Source organism: Nanorana parkeri, unplaced genomic scaffold, assembly GCF_000935625.1.
Source record: "Nanorana parkeri isolate BGI_ZX_2015 unplaced genomic scaffold, ASM93562v1 scaffold1332, whole genome shotgun sequence".
NCBI lineage: Eukaryota > Metazoa > Chordata > Amphibia > Anura > Dicroglossidae > Nanorana > Nanorana parkeri.
Window position 1 is genome coordinate 12305 of NW_017307600.1, and position 15485 is coordinate 27789.

Genomic DNA, 15485 nt, shown 5'->3' on the forward strand with positions numbered 1-15485 from the left:
CAGAAAGAGACAGGGTGGATTTATAAGCTACGGGCCATACAGCCACCTGGACTGAATGAAACCCTTAGCTTTAAACCCTTCCTCTAAGAAAACACTCCCCTAAGGAACTAATAACAGTCCATATCCCCCCATGACCACCCCAACAGCGACTTCATACCATCTAAACATGCTTACTGGGAAACACCACCAACTAAACACACAAGAATAGAAGTGTGGGAAATGCTTCCCCAGGTCCATTAAAATGATAGATTCATTTGTAAATACACCTTAGTGCGATCACAATGACAAAAATATACGAATTATGCGATGTATAACTAATGTATTCTGGACGGATTACATCTCTATGATTGAAAAAACACCATAGAATCTATTGGATCGTATCTATTCATATATGTATATGTAATAAGGTACAGATTATGTACCCATGCATATTCATGCAATGGACAACATATACGATTTAAGTTTATTATCTCACATACTGATAAATGTATTATCTTTTGAAAGTTATAGTTTTTTAAATTTTTGCTTAGAAATATAAAAACATTTAAGTGCGGACTTTGAAATTGGAGTCCCTCTATGCGATGTTCCCTCGCACTCGGCCGTACGTCTCCTCCCTAGAGACGTACGTTATGGCTATTCCAAATCCTTAAAAAAGCGCAAGGGTTCAGCAAACCATCGCTGACTGGCTGTAAACCATTACTGATTGGCTGGGACTCCACGGACAGTGCGATGACGTCATAAATACGTCGCCGCGCTGGATGCCGTTATAGCGCCCACGTGAGCCACCGACACCAGCATGCAGCCTCGCGGCGGCGTTTCCGGTAGTTGGTGGCGTGGAGGCGTCTGGCTCAGCTGTCTCTTTTTGTTTGTGGGAGAAAAGACGGGACGGACCTTTAATCTCCCTGGCGATGAATCTAGTGAGCGGGACACATCTATCCGAGGTATGCCTGACTGAGCACAAACAGATAGGAGCGCTATCTCCTCTCTCTACTATATATGAAGAGTATGACTCATATGCCTCGGTGATGTTATTTGTCCCTTCTCCTCTTGTCTGTTCTTTATAGACCTTTACTACGTTCTTTGCCTTTCGCCCCCTGCTCTAAATTTGGGTCATCCGACTCTCACCCCTTTTTTGGCCCACTGGGAAGGACCATATGGAATTGGCCGTCCGGGAGTCTTTGCTTGGGAACATACGCATATACCTGCCTGTGCAAAACTAGTAGGTAAGATTCGACCCAATTCATTTTCCCTCCCCTTTAGAATAATAACTATGATAGAAATTACATTTAATGTCTTTCTATACTATACAGATATCTCCCTTTTATTCCTGAAGAAGCGCAGAGTTGCGCAAAACGTTGAAGTTGCTCCTCCACCCCCCAACCCACCATCAGCAGTCACTGATCCAAACATTACCATCTAGGTTTGCGGCATCATGATATAGTGGGAACTGGTTTTTCATCACAAAGTTATACCTCACTAATTGATTGAGCTTTATAAGCACTGTCACTTTATTTTGCCAATGGAACTGTAATACACAGCCTAAACAGTTCTATAGAACTATTTAATTTGATCATGTATGTGCACACAGTTTGATGGTGAAGTACAAAGTGTTTGACACAATCATAACCATCTTCAATATGCCTCAATCATGCATCTTAAACATTTAAATCATGTGGAATCCCTGATAATCATTGCCTGTACCTTTGTATAAACTCTCAAGGTAGCCATCACTTTGCTTGCGGGTTGGTGTTAGTGGAGAATCGATCTGCTCCACCCTCTAACCCTTCAAGCATTACCCATATAGGTTATGTCGATATGTTGCGGATATTAGATGAATTAATACAATTGAGTTAACATTTGTCATTCTGTACTCAATCATGTTCTAAAAGTTATTCTCATTTATTTGAATCATGTTGTGTGCTGAGGGTCACACTCTGTTCCTAGGGCAGTGCTAGCAGAGAGCAATTATTTCATTCCACAGCCCTACGAACAACTGTGTAAGGGCCTCTTTATATGCAATTTGGTCATTCGGCATTTGAACCCCAATCATGTATGTCCATAAGAACATAGGATGAATCATGTATGTCTCTGTTAATGGTGAGGTATTGTGCATGTGGAAAGAGCTTTTTTAGGGACTATCTATTCAATTTTATCATGGGCTTTAAGCCTTCTCTGTTCCTTTTTTAAGATTTATATGAAATAAATAAATATATTTTTTACATATATCGGTTGGAGTTGTCATTTTTTGGTGCTTTCAAAACCCCACTTTTTCTTTCCTTAAAAGAATTTCTTTTGCATACCACTTACCAGGGGTGTGGCCCCTAATATCCAGATCCAGGTCAAAAACCTTTTCTACCCTATTTGTCACACATACCTGCACGGGGTGAGGTTGGGACTGACTCACTGTATTAAGAGAATTACATACAATAGAGCGAGAGGTGATAATACATAACCTTATATGCCTTAGGAAACTGTGCTTATTTGGGTTACAGTACATCTTAAGGCTCATGTGAGACAGTCTAAACCAGTGGTTCTCAACATGTATAACCTCAGGACCCACATTTGTCCTTGGTCATTAAGTCGCGACCCAAGTCTGCAATGTCTGCACTGCAATGGAACACACGACCAGGGCTGCGGTCAGGGGGGTACAGCCAATACTCAGGTAAGGGGCCCGGGGAGCCTCCGGGGCCCGCCTGGGACACTTACATGAGTATCGGCCGATGGTGAAGGTGGAGGAGGCGGCCGGGCCCCCACAGCAGCGGTGGGGGCCTGGCCCTAGCAGTGCAGGGGCCCAGCATTGACGCTCCAGCGGATTTGAGACAAGCTGGGGCCCCATCAGCAACACTGCTCGTCTGAAGGTGGACTGGCGGAAGTGGCGTCACTTCCGGTCATTCCGGCGGGAGAGGAGGTCTGGTGTGCAGGTAAGAGTAGCTGGGAGGGAAGGGGATGCAGCCCTGACCAGCCCATCTGAGACCCCTTCAGAGCCCACCATAGGCAGTCTCAGATGGGCTGTGCAGCATCTATGGTGGGCTCTGCAGGGTCACTCTCAGGTGGGTCCTGCATCCAGCGCGTCACTAACAGGGATCCCAACCCAACCAAGGTGCCCTTCTCATTTGAGGGAGGTGCCCTTTGCCAATCCGTGGGGGGGAGGAGAGCACCCCCCTGAAACGATGGCAGATAGCAAGAAAGCAATAGCTTCTTTGCTATCTGCAGGTTTTTGTTTTTTTTTTAGTATTCTGGTAGCTGCTGCCGTCAGAATAATACTAAATAAAAAATAAAAAACAGCATAGGAATGCATAGCCAGATTCCTATTGGTTATTTCAATTTGCAATATCCAATAGCAAGCTGGCTATTTCACCCGCACTCTGCTGCTGTCAATCACTAGAAGGGGACCTGATGGAGAACTTCAGGTCCCCCTCTGCTGATTGACAGCAGCAGTGGGTGGGTGCAATAGCTAGTTTGCTATTGGCTATTGCAAAGTGAAATAGCCAATAGGAATCTAGCTATTCATTCCTATGCTTTTTTTTTTTTTCCTGGTGGACGGCGGCCCCGATGTCAGAAAAAAAAAACAGCAGGTAAAGATTTACTCTGCTCGATCGAGCAGAGTAAACCTTTCCGGGAGAAAGTGTTTCTCTCCCGGGCGGCTAGGAGCTTCTATCTAATAGCGGGAGACTCCCGGAGCGTCCGGGAGAGTTGGGATGTCTGCACTTAGCCCTGCGTCCAGCGGGTCACTAAGCCCTGCGTCCAGCGCGTCACTAATCCCAGAGTCCATTGGGTCACTAAGCCCTGTGTCCAGTGCATCACTAAGCCCTGCGTCCATCGGGTCACCAAGCCCTGCGTCCAGTGCGTAACTAATCCCTGAGTCCAGTGGGTCACTAAGCCCAGAATCCAGCGCGTCACTAAGCCCAGAGTCCAGCAGGTCACTAACCCCAGAGTCCAGCGCGTCACTAAGGGTTAGTTCACACCATAAGCAGTGTGTTCCGGTATGATTCTGGCCGGAACGCGCTGCCCGCATTGCGGCCGGCTCACTTATTTGCTGGGCTGGAGGGGGCGTGACGGGCCATTGAAGTGAATGGCACCGTAGCCACGCCCTCCGGCCCCAATGCGATTGCCCGCACGGGATCGCAAGGCACATTGTGCCTGGGTTTAGGAGTTCTGACAGAGTTCAGAGTTCAATAAGCCAAAGAGAAGTCTGCAGGGCTCTTCTTCAAGCAAGCTTTAACAGATGATGTCCAGAGATTAAAGGGGAAATCTGCTGCGATGTTAAGACTTCTTGATGTTGCTGGAGTTCCCTTCTTGATGTTTCAAAACAAGACCCTCTCTAGTTGCGTTGGCAGCATCTTTTGTTAGCCCTCTAGGGGGTGTCAAGGAGCCGGCCCCTAGGGTAGGGCTAGGAAGGGAAATTAGGAGGAGGATGAACCTTTATTTTACAATATCCCCGCCCAATTCCGAATTATGAAATGGAGCTGATATTGTAACTCAAGTTTATGACTTTCGGGTGAATGTGGGGTCACCTGGGTCATTACCTCTACCAGACCTGCTTGTGTTTATCAACTTGTCCACTGGTGACAGATGAATGCCTGGTGACATGTCGTTAATTATGGGCAGCTATAAAAGGTTTAGAGGGCTATTTGGGACTCTCACTAATACTGGGCAACAAAGATCACAGGCCAGATAAGCAGATCTCTGTTCCTGGAATGTGGAAGGCCTGGCAAAGGACTAAAGGAAGGTCTGCATTTGCTCTGAACTGGGGGACAAGAGAATGCTATTTTTTTATTATCAGACTCAAACCCCCACTATCGTCACAGGGGCGTCCTGAGGCCGGGTGTCACCCAGAGCAGAAACCGGGTGACGTCATCGTGCATGCACGGCTATCTCATTGATACCTGCCGTCCTCTCTCTTGAAACCGAGTGCCGACTTTTCAGAGGGGGGTGACACCAAAATGACTGTTAGTCATTTTGGTGTTACCCCTCCAATCGTGTCACCCGGTTGCGTCACTGTGACGTCACTGGTTGTAAGTGCCACATGGTCTCCACAAAGAAGCTCATCGTGACTGTCTCAGATTCCTGAACACAGTACTGCAACACAGTACTGCCATATCCAGCTCATCAGGGGCTAGTGTGATACATTGTAATGCCAAGACAAGGAGATACTGTAAACTAAATACAGACAATTGTCCCAGTAGTATCTGCTGGATGAATTAAGCCGACTGGGAAGGGACTTTCTTCGGGGTTGAGCATCTTAAAGAGATGAGGTGCTAATTTGAAGCCTTGGGAAGGAATCTGTTTCTATGTAGCCGATCAGGATCCCAACAGAGACTTGTGAGCTCATCAACTGACATGTTTGAAACTTATAGTTAAGTTAGGTGGGGAAAGTGGAATGCACTTTCTTGTTGATGTTGAAATGCCAATATTGAGATTTACCAATTGATTATTGAACCTGCTTCACTAATCATTTTTCTTATTTTCAGCATGCAGTGCGGCTGAGTAAAGTTACGTATTATTTACTATTTTCTGTCTCACTGTGTCACAGGATTTCGAAGGTGTCATCAGATTCAGGTAGGAGCTGTACCCACACTTATCACAGCCCGCAGCTAAAGGAGCGCTACATTATCAGGGCTATTCACAAAAGAGTGAAGTGTTTGGAGACACCTAACAGTGTCCTCCTGTTACCCTAAGGAGAACTATGGGGAAAAGCCTTAACCCCATAGTTCTCCTTTAAGGAAACTCTCATTTTACAGTAATATACCTGCGTCCAGCGCGTCACTAATCCCAGAGTCAAGCGCGTCACTCAGCCCTGCATCCAGCGGGTCACTCAGCCCTGCGTCCGGCGGGTCACTCAGCCCTGCGTCCGGCGGGTCACTCAGCCCTGCGTCCAGAGGGTCACTCAGCCCTGCGTCCAGAGGGTCACTAAGCCCTGCGTCCAGCGCGTCACTAATCCCAGAGTCCATTGGGTCACTAAGCCCTGTGTCCAGTGCATCACTAAGCCCTGCGTCCATCGGGTCACCAAGCCCTGCGTCCAGTGCGTAACTAATCCCTGAGTCCAGTGGGTCACTAAGCCCAGAATCCAGCGCGTCACTAAGCCCAGAGTCCAGCAGGTCACTAACCCCAGAGTCCAGCGCGTCACTAAGGGTTAGTTCACACCATAAGCAGTGTGTTCCGGTATGATTCTGGCCGGAACGCGCTGCCCGCATTGCGGCCGGCTCACTTATTTGCTGGGCTGGAGGGGGCGTGACGGGCCATTGAAGTGAATGGCACCGTAGCCACGCCCTCCGGCCCCAATGCGATTGCCCGCACGGGATCGCAAGGCACATTGTGCCTGGGTTTAGGAGTTCTGACAGAGTTCAGAGTTCAATAAGCCAAAGAGAAGTCTGCAGGGCTCTTCTTCAAGCAAGCTTTAACAGATGATGTCCAGAGATTAAAGGGGAAATCTGCTGCGATGTTAAGACTTCTTGATGTTGCTGGAGTTCCCTTCTTGATGTTTCAAAACAAGACCCTCTCTAGTTGCGTTGGCAGCATCTTTTGTTAGCCCTCTAGGGGGTGTCAAGGAGCCGGCCCCTAGGGTAGGGCTAGGAAGGGAAATTAGGAGGAGGATGAACCTTTATTTTACAATATCCCCGCCCAATTCCGAATTATGAAATGGAGCTGATATTGTAACTCAAGTTTATGACTTTCGGGTGAATGTGGGGTCACCTGGGTCATTACCTCTACCAGACCTGCTTGTGTTTATCAACTTGTCCACTGGTGACAGATGAATGCCTGGTGACATGTCGTTAATTATGGGCAGCTATAAAAGGTTTAGAGGGCTATTTGGGACTCTCACTAATACTGGGCAACAAAGATCACAGGCCAGATAAGCAGATCTCTGTTCCTGGAATGTGGAAGGCCTGGCAAAGGACTAAAGGAAGGTCTGCATTTGCTCTGAACTGGGGGACAAGAGAATGCTATTTTTTTATTATCAGACTCAAACCCCCACTATCGTCACAGGGGCGTCCTGAGGCCGGGTGTCACCCAGAGCAGAAACCGGGTGACGTCATCGTGCATGCACGGCTATCTCATTGATACCTGCCGTCCTCTCTCTTGAAACCGAGTGCCGACTTTTCAGAGGGGGGTGACACCAAAATGACTGTTAGTCATTTTGGTGTTACCCCTCCAATCGTGTCACCCGGTTGCGTCACTGTGACGTCACTGGTTGTAAGTGCCACATGGTCTCCACAAAGAAGCTCATCGTGACTGTCTCAGATTCCTGAACACAGTACTGCAACACAGTACTGCCATATCCAGCTCATCAGGGGCTAGTGTGATACATTGTAATGCCAAGACAAGGAGATACTGTAAACTAAATACAGACAATTGTCCCAGTAGTATCTGCTGGATGAATTAAGCCGACTGGGAAGGGACTTTCTTCGGGGTTGAGCATCTTAAAGAGATGAGGTGCTAATTTGAAGCCTTGGGAAGGAATCTGTTTCTATGTAGCCGATCAGGATCCCAACAGAGACTTGTGAGCTCATCAACTGACATGTTTGAAACTTATAGTTAAGTTAGGTGGGGAAAGTGGAATGCACTTTCTTGTTGATGTTGAAATGCCAATATTGAGATTTACCAATTGATTATTGAACCTGCTTCACTAATCATTTTTCTTATTTTCAGCATGCAGTGCGGCTGAGTAAAGTTACGTATTATTTACTATTTTCTGTCTCACTGTGTCACAGGATTTCGAAGGTGTCATCAGATTCAGGTAGGAGCTGTACCCACACTTATCACAGCCCGCAGCTAAAGGAGCGCTACATTATCAGGGCTATTCACAAAAGAGTGAAGTGTTTGGAGACACCTAACAGTGTCCTCCTGTTACCCTAAGGAGAACTATGGGGAAAAGCCTTAACCCCATAGTTCTCCTTTAAGGAAACTCTCATTTTACAGTAATATGAGTATTCACCATGACTATGCATTGTATCATATTTTGATACAATATATGTAACAGCACATTATGAAGAAAAAAAACAATAGTGTATGATACACAGTGCCCAGAGCAAACTAAATATCATCTAGTTAGGGGTTACATCCAATTTGAACTATTTTCACTAAATTTTAGACACAGACGCGACTCACTGGGGTGAAAGGAAACAGTTACTTCTTCAATGCCAGCAGACATGAGTTTTAAAGCTACCATGATAATAAATGAGAGATTACAGCTAGAGTTCTTCAATCAGCGAATATCATGCTCCCTGATGATGTAGAGCTCTAGCTCTGACTCAACAGGCAGTGTGTCAGATCTCTGCAGAAAGACCATTGCTTCTACACAGAGAGAAGGGTCCTTTTCTGATGCATCCCGGCAGGGGACAGGATTTTCTACGCAGACCGAGGCTGCCTTCTTAAGAAAAGAAATGGTAACACTTTGCACACCTTTTGCTTTTATGCACCTGGAATGTATTTAGCTGATTTAAACTGAAGATTCAGTTTGGCTTTATTCAGGAATGAAGGCCCTAGGTAGCAGTTTTCCCTTCCCCTCATGCCTACTATTGACACTGGTTATGATTGCAATACACACAGAGAAGCTGCCCCATCTACATTGTCTATATGGGCCCCATCAATCACTAACTGCCTTTAATACATCCACCCCTGTGCAGTGACCAACCAATCACCAATTGAATACAGGAGCTTATCGGTTCCAACTGAACTCCTTGGGTACAAACCGGGCCCCTAGGCTCCTGCCTAGATTGTAGATGATCTAGCTCTGGTTGTACTAGTGTGTTCTTGTATGGGAAAAGTAGTATATTAAAGTTTTGCAGAATATGTTGTATTTTATTTTAATTTTTTCATACAAATGTACACTAATCCTTTTGTAAATGCTGCAAATCACTGACAATATGAACATTAGATTGTTTTCAATCTCATTCCGGCAGAACTTGAAATAAACAAATTAGGTATCTGTACTCAAATGACAAAAATGATTCTATTTAATAATGTATTATTTTTAATTTTTCTTGCAACATTACAATTTTCTAAGAAAAAAAAATCTATTATTTAGTGTAGAAGGCCTCATTCACACACAACGCATGCAAAATTGTATATTGCGTATATACGCGTCTATGTGCGTATATGTGCGTATATACGAGCGTCAGCGCACGTATATACGAGCGTATGTGCGTATATGCGTGCACTATTTGCATTCCCAGAATGCATCATTCCTAATGGAAATTTTAATGAACTGTGCGCGTTTACACACGCAAACATGCGTATGCGCATAAAGTAAGCAGAAATAAGCTGCTCGGACGCATCTCGGTTCCATTCTGTTTTTGCGCATTTTTACGCTACGCAAATATACGGCTCAATACGCTATGTGTATGGAGCCATTTATTTGCATATGGTACAATACGTGTGTACGCGTGTATATGCGCGGTAGTGTGAATTAAGCCGAAAAAGGAATTCCTACCTGCCCCCAAAAAACGATACCAGGATTGGCTAGGTGGACTTAAAGCTGACCTTCATCCCCTTTCACTTAGGCTGGGTTCACACCTGGGCGTTCGTAATATGCGCGTTTGACGCGCGTTTCGGGCCACGCATTTTTACAGTGATTTGTGGTCAACGAAACGTATGTCAAACACGCGTTTACGAAAGCTATCCGGCTGTATCCTAATGGATACGCGCGGAAATACGCCCCAAAAGAAGCTCCTGTACTAGTTTGGGAGTTGGGCATTTTTCAGTGCGTTTTGGCTCGCTGAAATACGCCCAGGTGGGAACCATGCCTAAAAATCACCTCAGCACACAGCTCTGCATGCTGATATGAAACCACGTTACATTCATTAGTTACACAAACATATTTTTCTTTTACTTACAATTATTGTTTTTCCACTTTCTGGTCCTTGGGCATTAGTAATTTATTCTGTGCCCAAGCGTTTCATCCTGGGAAGATTACATCAGCAGAGCATTGCTGGGAAATCGCATCCGTAATCTCACAAGATCTCAGGGAAAGGCGTTTTCCTTCCTGAGATGATGTGCATGATCACATGTTCTAGTCACATGTGCCAGAGTTCCAGGAAGTAAAGGGAGATATATAATAATCTGCCCTTAGTAAAAATGGCCACTGTGAGAAGAATGGGGAGGAAAAGAAAAATAAGATATGCAAAGAATAAAAACTAGCAGTTATCTAGAAGAATGTGTTTGTAGATTGTCATTACTAAACATTTCTAAAGGTGCCTTTGTTGTCATTTCAAATATATAGGTAACGTTTTTCTTTAAAAAGACCCTGTCAGGTCTCTAAAGCTTTCAATGCAGCACTAAGCTGCAACAGAAGACACCATATACTCACCTCTCCAGTGCCACTTTCCTCTGACCTCTCCTCCATTACAGTGCTGTAGCCTCAAAAAGCATTTTACACTTCCGGGAGTGTCAGATGCCTGTTACCCCTGACACATGCTGTGGACATTCCCCCAACCTCCTTTACCACTACAGGACGAACAGCACAAAGTAGGGATGCACCAATACCATTATCGATATCAGTGCTGATACTAAGCATTTTCACGAGTACTCGTACTTGTGAAAATGTCCCGATACCAAAAAACGATAACAATGCTTTAAATTTTCAAATCGAAGCAGGTGCCTTAGGTCCTGTGCTTGCTGCGTATCCTGCGGCAGCCTTTTTGGGAACCACACTGCACCTGTGTAGTGTTTCTGCCGCTCATACATCTCACCCACCTTAGACCCTCCACACCCCTCCTGAGACCCTATGCACCCCTCCTAAGGCCGTATGCAACCCTCCTGAGACCCTCCGTACCCCTTCTGAGACCCTCTGCCCGTGACATCAGGTCAGCACCCTGAAGCAGAGCACAGAACATGTAGCAAATTCATATGCTATTACTCTGCATTGCCGTATAATGGTATTGCTGAGATTTTTAGTCCTCTATAGCTGATGGTATTCTGCATTGCTGGGATTTGTAGTCTTCTAGAGCCGATACTATTTTGCATTTCTGTATAATGTATTGCTGGGATTTGTAGTCCTTCTACAGCTTGGAGTCAGTGGCAGAACTACAAGGGTCGCAGAGCGGTCACAGGTGCCACCAGGCCCTTGTGCTCCACCACTGTCCTAAAATTATTAGTTTGTATTGTTTTAGAAAAACTGTCACATGACACTAAATAAAAAATGGTATCAGTAATCGGTTTCAGCGAATACTTGAGGAAAGGTATTGGTATTTGTACTCGGTCTGGAAAAAATGGTATCGGTGTATCCCTACTTTCCAGGGCTACAATGCTACAGAGGAGAGGTAGGAAGAATGGACCACCAGAGACGTAACCCTAATGCTATGCACAGGACATCACTGGAAGAGGAGCATTGTCTCTTTGATTGCAGCCAAGTATTGCAGAGAAAATTAACCTTTTATTTATTTACATAAAGCTGGAGTTGTGACAATTCCCCCTAATGATACATGCACCACATTGTCTTTTAAGCCTGTCACAGTACATAATGGTTGTGATGCTGGCACCGTTATCGTATAGAATATCTTGTGCCTAATGTAATAGGCAAAACAGCCATCTACAGGAAGAATACAACAATGGTCAGTAATATAGCACCAGGTTGGACCCCCTTAGCCCTCAGAACAGCCTGAATTCTTCCTGGTGGATTTAACAAGGTGCTGGAAATATTACTAAGGGACTTCATGTTGTCTCAATGGCATCTTTACATTCCTCCCAATTTGTCAGCCATATTTTCATACATTGGACTGGCGATTACCCCTCATTCTAAAAGATTCATGTTGAACATGAACGAATACACAATTCTAACCCTCAGTTTGCACAGGAAATGGAGCAGTGGGGGTCAACCTACAAAAGATTAAGAGGCTTAAGTGCAGCCCCTGACTGATATATCCAGAGGGTCACACATAATTAACCAAATCATTTCTCACAGCTTTATACCCCTGAGGGACTAGAGCTTTTTTTTAGGGCTGCGGAAATTAGCGATTAATTACTCGATTAACCGTTAAAATTTTTGATCGATTAAAATTATTTTGATCAGTAATGAAAACACTCACCTCTCCGCCGGCTTCCGGGAGTCCCGTCGAGCATCCGGTGACGTCACAGACATCAACGTCACCGGACTCCTTCCCCCTTCACTTCTTTAGCCGACGGAGCCACTTGGGCCGGTGATCGATCGAAAGTTCGCTCCTATCGAGTTCTACGACCGTCTGACTTCCAGTTTCGTTACAAGTGAGAGGTTTGCCCAAGAAACTGGTTCTGCACGAGCGCCAGCCAAGGCATTGCCCTATACACATACAGCACAGCAATTAAGTAATAAAATGAGCTAGGATCACAGTAATCCAGGACATTGGGCCGGTGATCGATCGAAAGTTCGAACCTATCGAGTTCTGCGACCGTCTGACTTCCAGTTTCGTTACAAGTGAGAGGTTTGCCCAAGAAACTGGTTCTGCACGAGCGCCAGCCAAGGCATTGCCCTATACACATACAGCACAGCAATTAAGTAATAAAATGAGCTAGGATCACAGTAATCCAGGACGTTATTATTCTGAGTTGCCCCACTCAAGCGGCGGCCATATTGATTGGGGCATGTGAGATTAATAACATACAGATCCAACTACTTTTAAGCTAAAAGTAGTTGGATCTGTGTGTGCTTTATCATTTATCAAAATTAATCGGGTACAATAAAATAGACAATTATAGATAGTACATGCATATGAACATGACTCCCAGATGACAGCATGAAGATCCAAGAAAACGTGCACCTTCAAATAAGTATACAGACCTCCTCAATTGTCAACAATCATGTGCAACCATCGTATTAGATTAACCGAACACGAAAATTTTAATCAGTACCAGCCCTACTTTTTTTTTACATTTCTGTTAGTGGCCTATATATATCACTTTTGTAACAATTATTTTATTTTCTATGCAATCAGTAGACAAAAATATATAACAAAATCACTACACTGCCTGACTGCACACCATCCCACCTGACCGCACTCCCTCCACCCTGACCACACTGTCTGCCTGCACACCCTCCACCTTGAAGGCACTGCTGCCTGCACACCCTCCACCCCGGCTGCACTTCCTGCCTGCAGACCTTCCACCTTTAAGGTACTGCCTGCCTGCACACCCTCCACCCTGACCGCACTATCTGCCTGCACACCCTCCTCTCTGACTGCACTGTCTGCCTGCACACCCTCCCCCCGGCGGCACTTCCTGCCAGCAGACCCTTCACCCCGACAGCACTGCCTGCCTGCACACGCTCCACCTTTAATGCACTGCCTGCCTGTGGTACTTAAGAATAACATATCACAGCAACAGCAGAGACTGAATGGACAAGCTAAAGGTTAAATAGTAGGCTGGTGTTTCATCATAACTCTGAGACAGGAAGTTGCCAGGCGTTTGCCAGTAGTTGTAGCAGTGGCGTCACAAGGAGGGTGCGGCCCGCACCCGGGTGACACCATTGGAGGGGGTGACACCAAAATGACTCACAGTCATTTTAGTGTCACCTCCCTCTGAAAAGTCGGGTGCTCGGTCATGGACCGAACGCTCAACAGTATCAGGAGAAAGGAGGGGACGCGGCGGCATACCTTATCCCGCCGGGTGACTGTCCCCTCCTCTCTCATCTTGGTGATGGACGCCGGCAGGTATCAGAATACTGCCGCGCGTGCGCAATGACGTCATCGCGCAAGCACGTAATGACGTCACGCGCAGTGACGTCTCGGCGGGGTGACACTCGGTTACCGCTCCAGGTGTCACCCAGCCTCGGGACGCCCCTGGGTTGTAGAATGATGATGTTTATGGATTTAGTCATAAGAGGGCGCCAAAGACGAACGAACAGTGTCAGCTCATCCTGACAAAGAAGGGTAAGAAACCCTGACAATATAGTAAGTGTGTGTTTGTGTATGTAAATATAAAAATTAATTTCCAGTCATGTGATTGTACATAATGTAGAAAAAAAAAAATATGGTGCTGACTTTGCTTTGTTTTTATATTTAGAACATTGCAGCCTACATAACAATGCTGTATATTTATTGGACCAAAGAAAGGGGATGCATTTCAGCATTTCAGGGGGCAGAACAAATGTTGGCCCTTCAAATGCCATCAAGAAAAGACAGCAACTGTTGGAAGACCACAGATAATTTCATCACCTCATCTACCACAGAATGTTTTAGTAAAGTTCTTCAGCATCATACTTCTGGCCTGGATATCAGCTATGTGGGCAAGAGAAGAAGGTGGTTGATGCTAATAGGGCAGCTGGTTACCAAACCTTCTAGACAGGTAATGACCTGGGTTATTCTGGCAGCTCCTTTGGGGGTGAGCGGTACAAATGCAATACACACAGAGAAGTCTCCTCATTTGCATCATCTGTGCACACATGAGACACCAAACGCCTACAATACACAGCTTTCACCAGTTTTACTCAACCTGATTTACTGCAGCAGCATCCTAGTAGGGCCCCTTGGACATCCACTGTCCCCTAAGTTCCCTAGGACTTGACCCTAGGTATCCCCGTGCCTGAGACACATAGTATATCTTATTTTTATAGAATTCTATATTTATTTACTTATTAAAAAAAAGAACAGATAAAGCCCTTAAAAGGAAAAAGTATTTTATTATCACTTCCAATACAAATATGCACTAATTCAATTATAAGACAATTCTACACAAAGTTTGAAAGCACCGACAATGAAAACAAAGATTATTTTCAATGTTAAATTCTCATTTTTAGTGATGTTTGTGGGTTCTTCCAGAGATATAGCCTTCAATGTCATGACGTGGTGAGAGGAGACACATGACATTTTGTATTTACACCAGTGTTTCCGTTCCTCACTTGAAATAACCAAATTAGATATCTCTACTCAGAAGACAAAATTAATTTGATACAATAATGAATTATCTTTCATCATTTGGAAACTTTTTCAGTATTTAAGAAAAATAAAGCTCTGAATCTGTCATTTACAGGGTTATTCACAGAAGGGTGAATAGTTTGGAGAAGTGAACAATCTAGGACAACATAGCTGAACTGGAAAGTGAGCTGAATTGGAGAATATTTCCAGTTCAGCTATGTTGTCCTAGATTGTTCACTTCTCCTGCCTTCTCCAGACTCTTCACCCTTTTGTGAATAACCTTGTCAGTGTACTAAAAGAAAGTCCTACCTGCCCCAGTCACAGCGCTATTATCGTATAGAGTATCCTGTGAGTAATGTAATAGGCAATACTGCCATCTACAGGAAGAATCCAGCCAGCAATGGTCAGCAACTTCAGCAATTGGATGAGTTTGATACCCTTAGTCCCTGTATACACTGGAGTTTAGCGAGAATGTGTATCATGTTTGCATGTGTTTGCTTCCCACGTTTTCCCGCACGTCACTCATTGATTTCAATAAGCTTATGCATGTGCGTGAAACGCGGGAAAGCAGCTCATGTAGCAAATTCTACTACAGGCATCCTGTGCTTTTTTCTGTGCGTTTCCCCCCCCCCCCCCCCGGCAAAAGTGGTTTTGTCCGGA

The 15485-nt window shown here is 45.1% G+C and overlaps 1 protein-coding gene across 1 annotated transcript in view; it reads right to left on the minus strand.

Moving 5' to 3' along the window:
* Window positions 1-664: 664 nt before the first annotated feature.
* Window positions 665-15485, minus strand: part of LOC108797756 (E3 ubiquitin/ISG15 ligase TRIM25-like) — an 18471-nt gene continuing 3650 nt past the window's right edge. The window contains exon 2 of the mRNA XM_018569410.1: window positions 665-914. Coding sequence (XP_018424912.1) covers window positions 665-914 — 250 coding nt within the window. The remainder of the gene's footprint in view (window positions 915-15485) is intronic.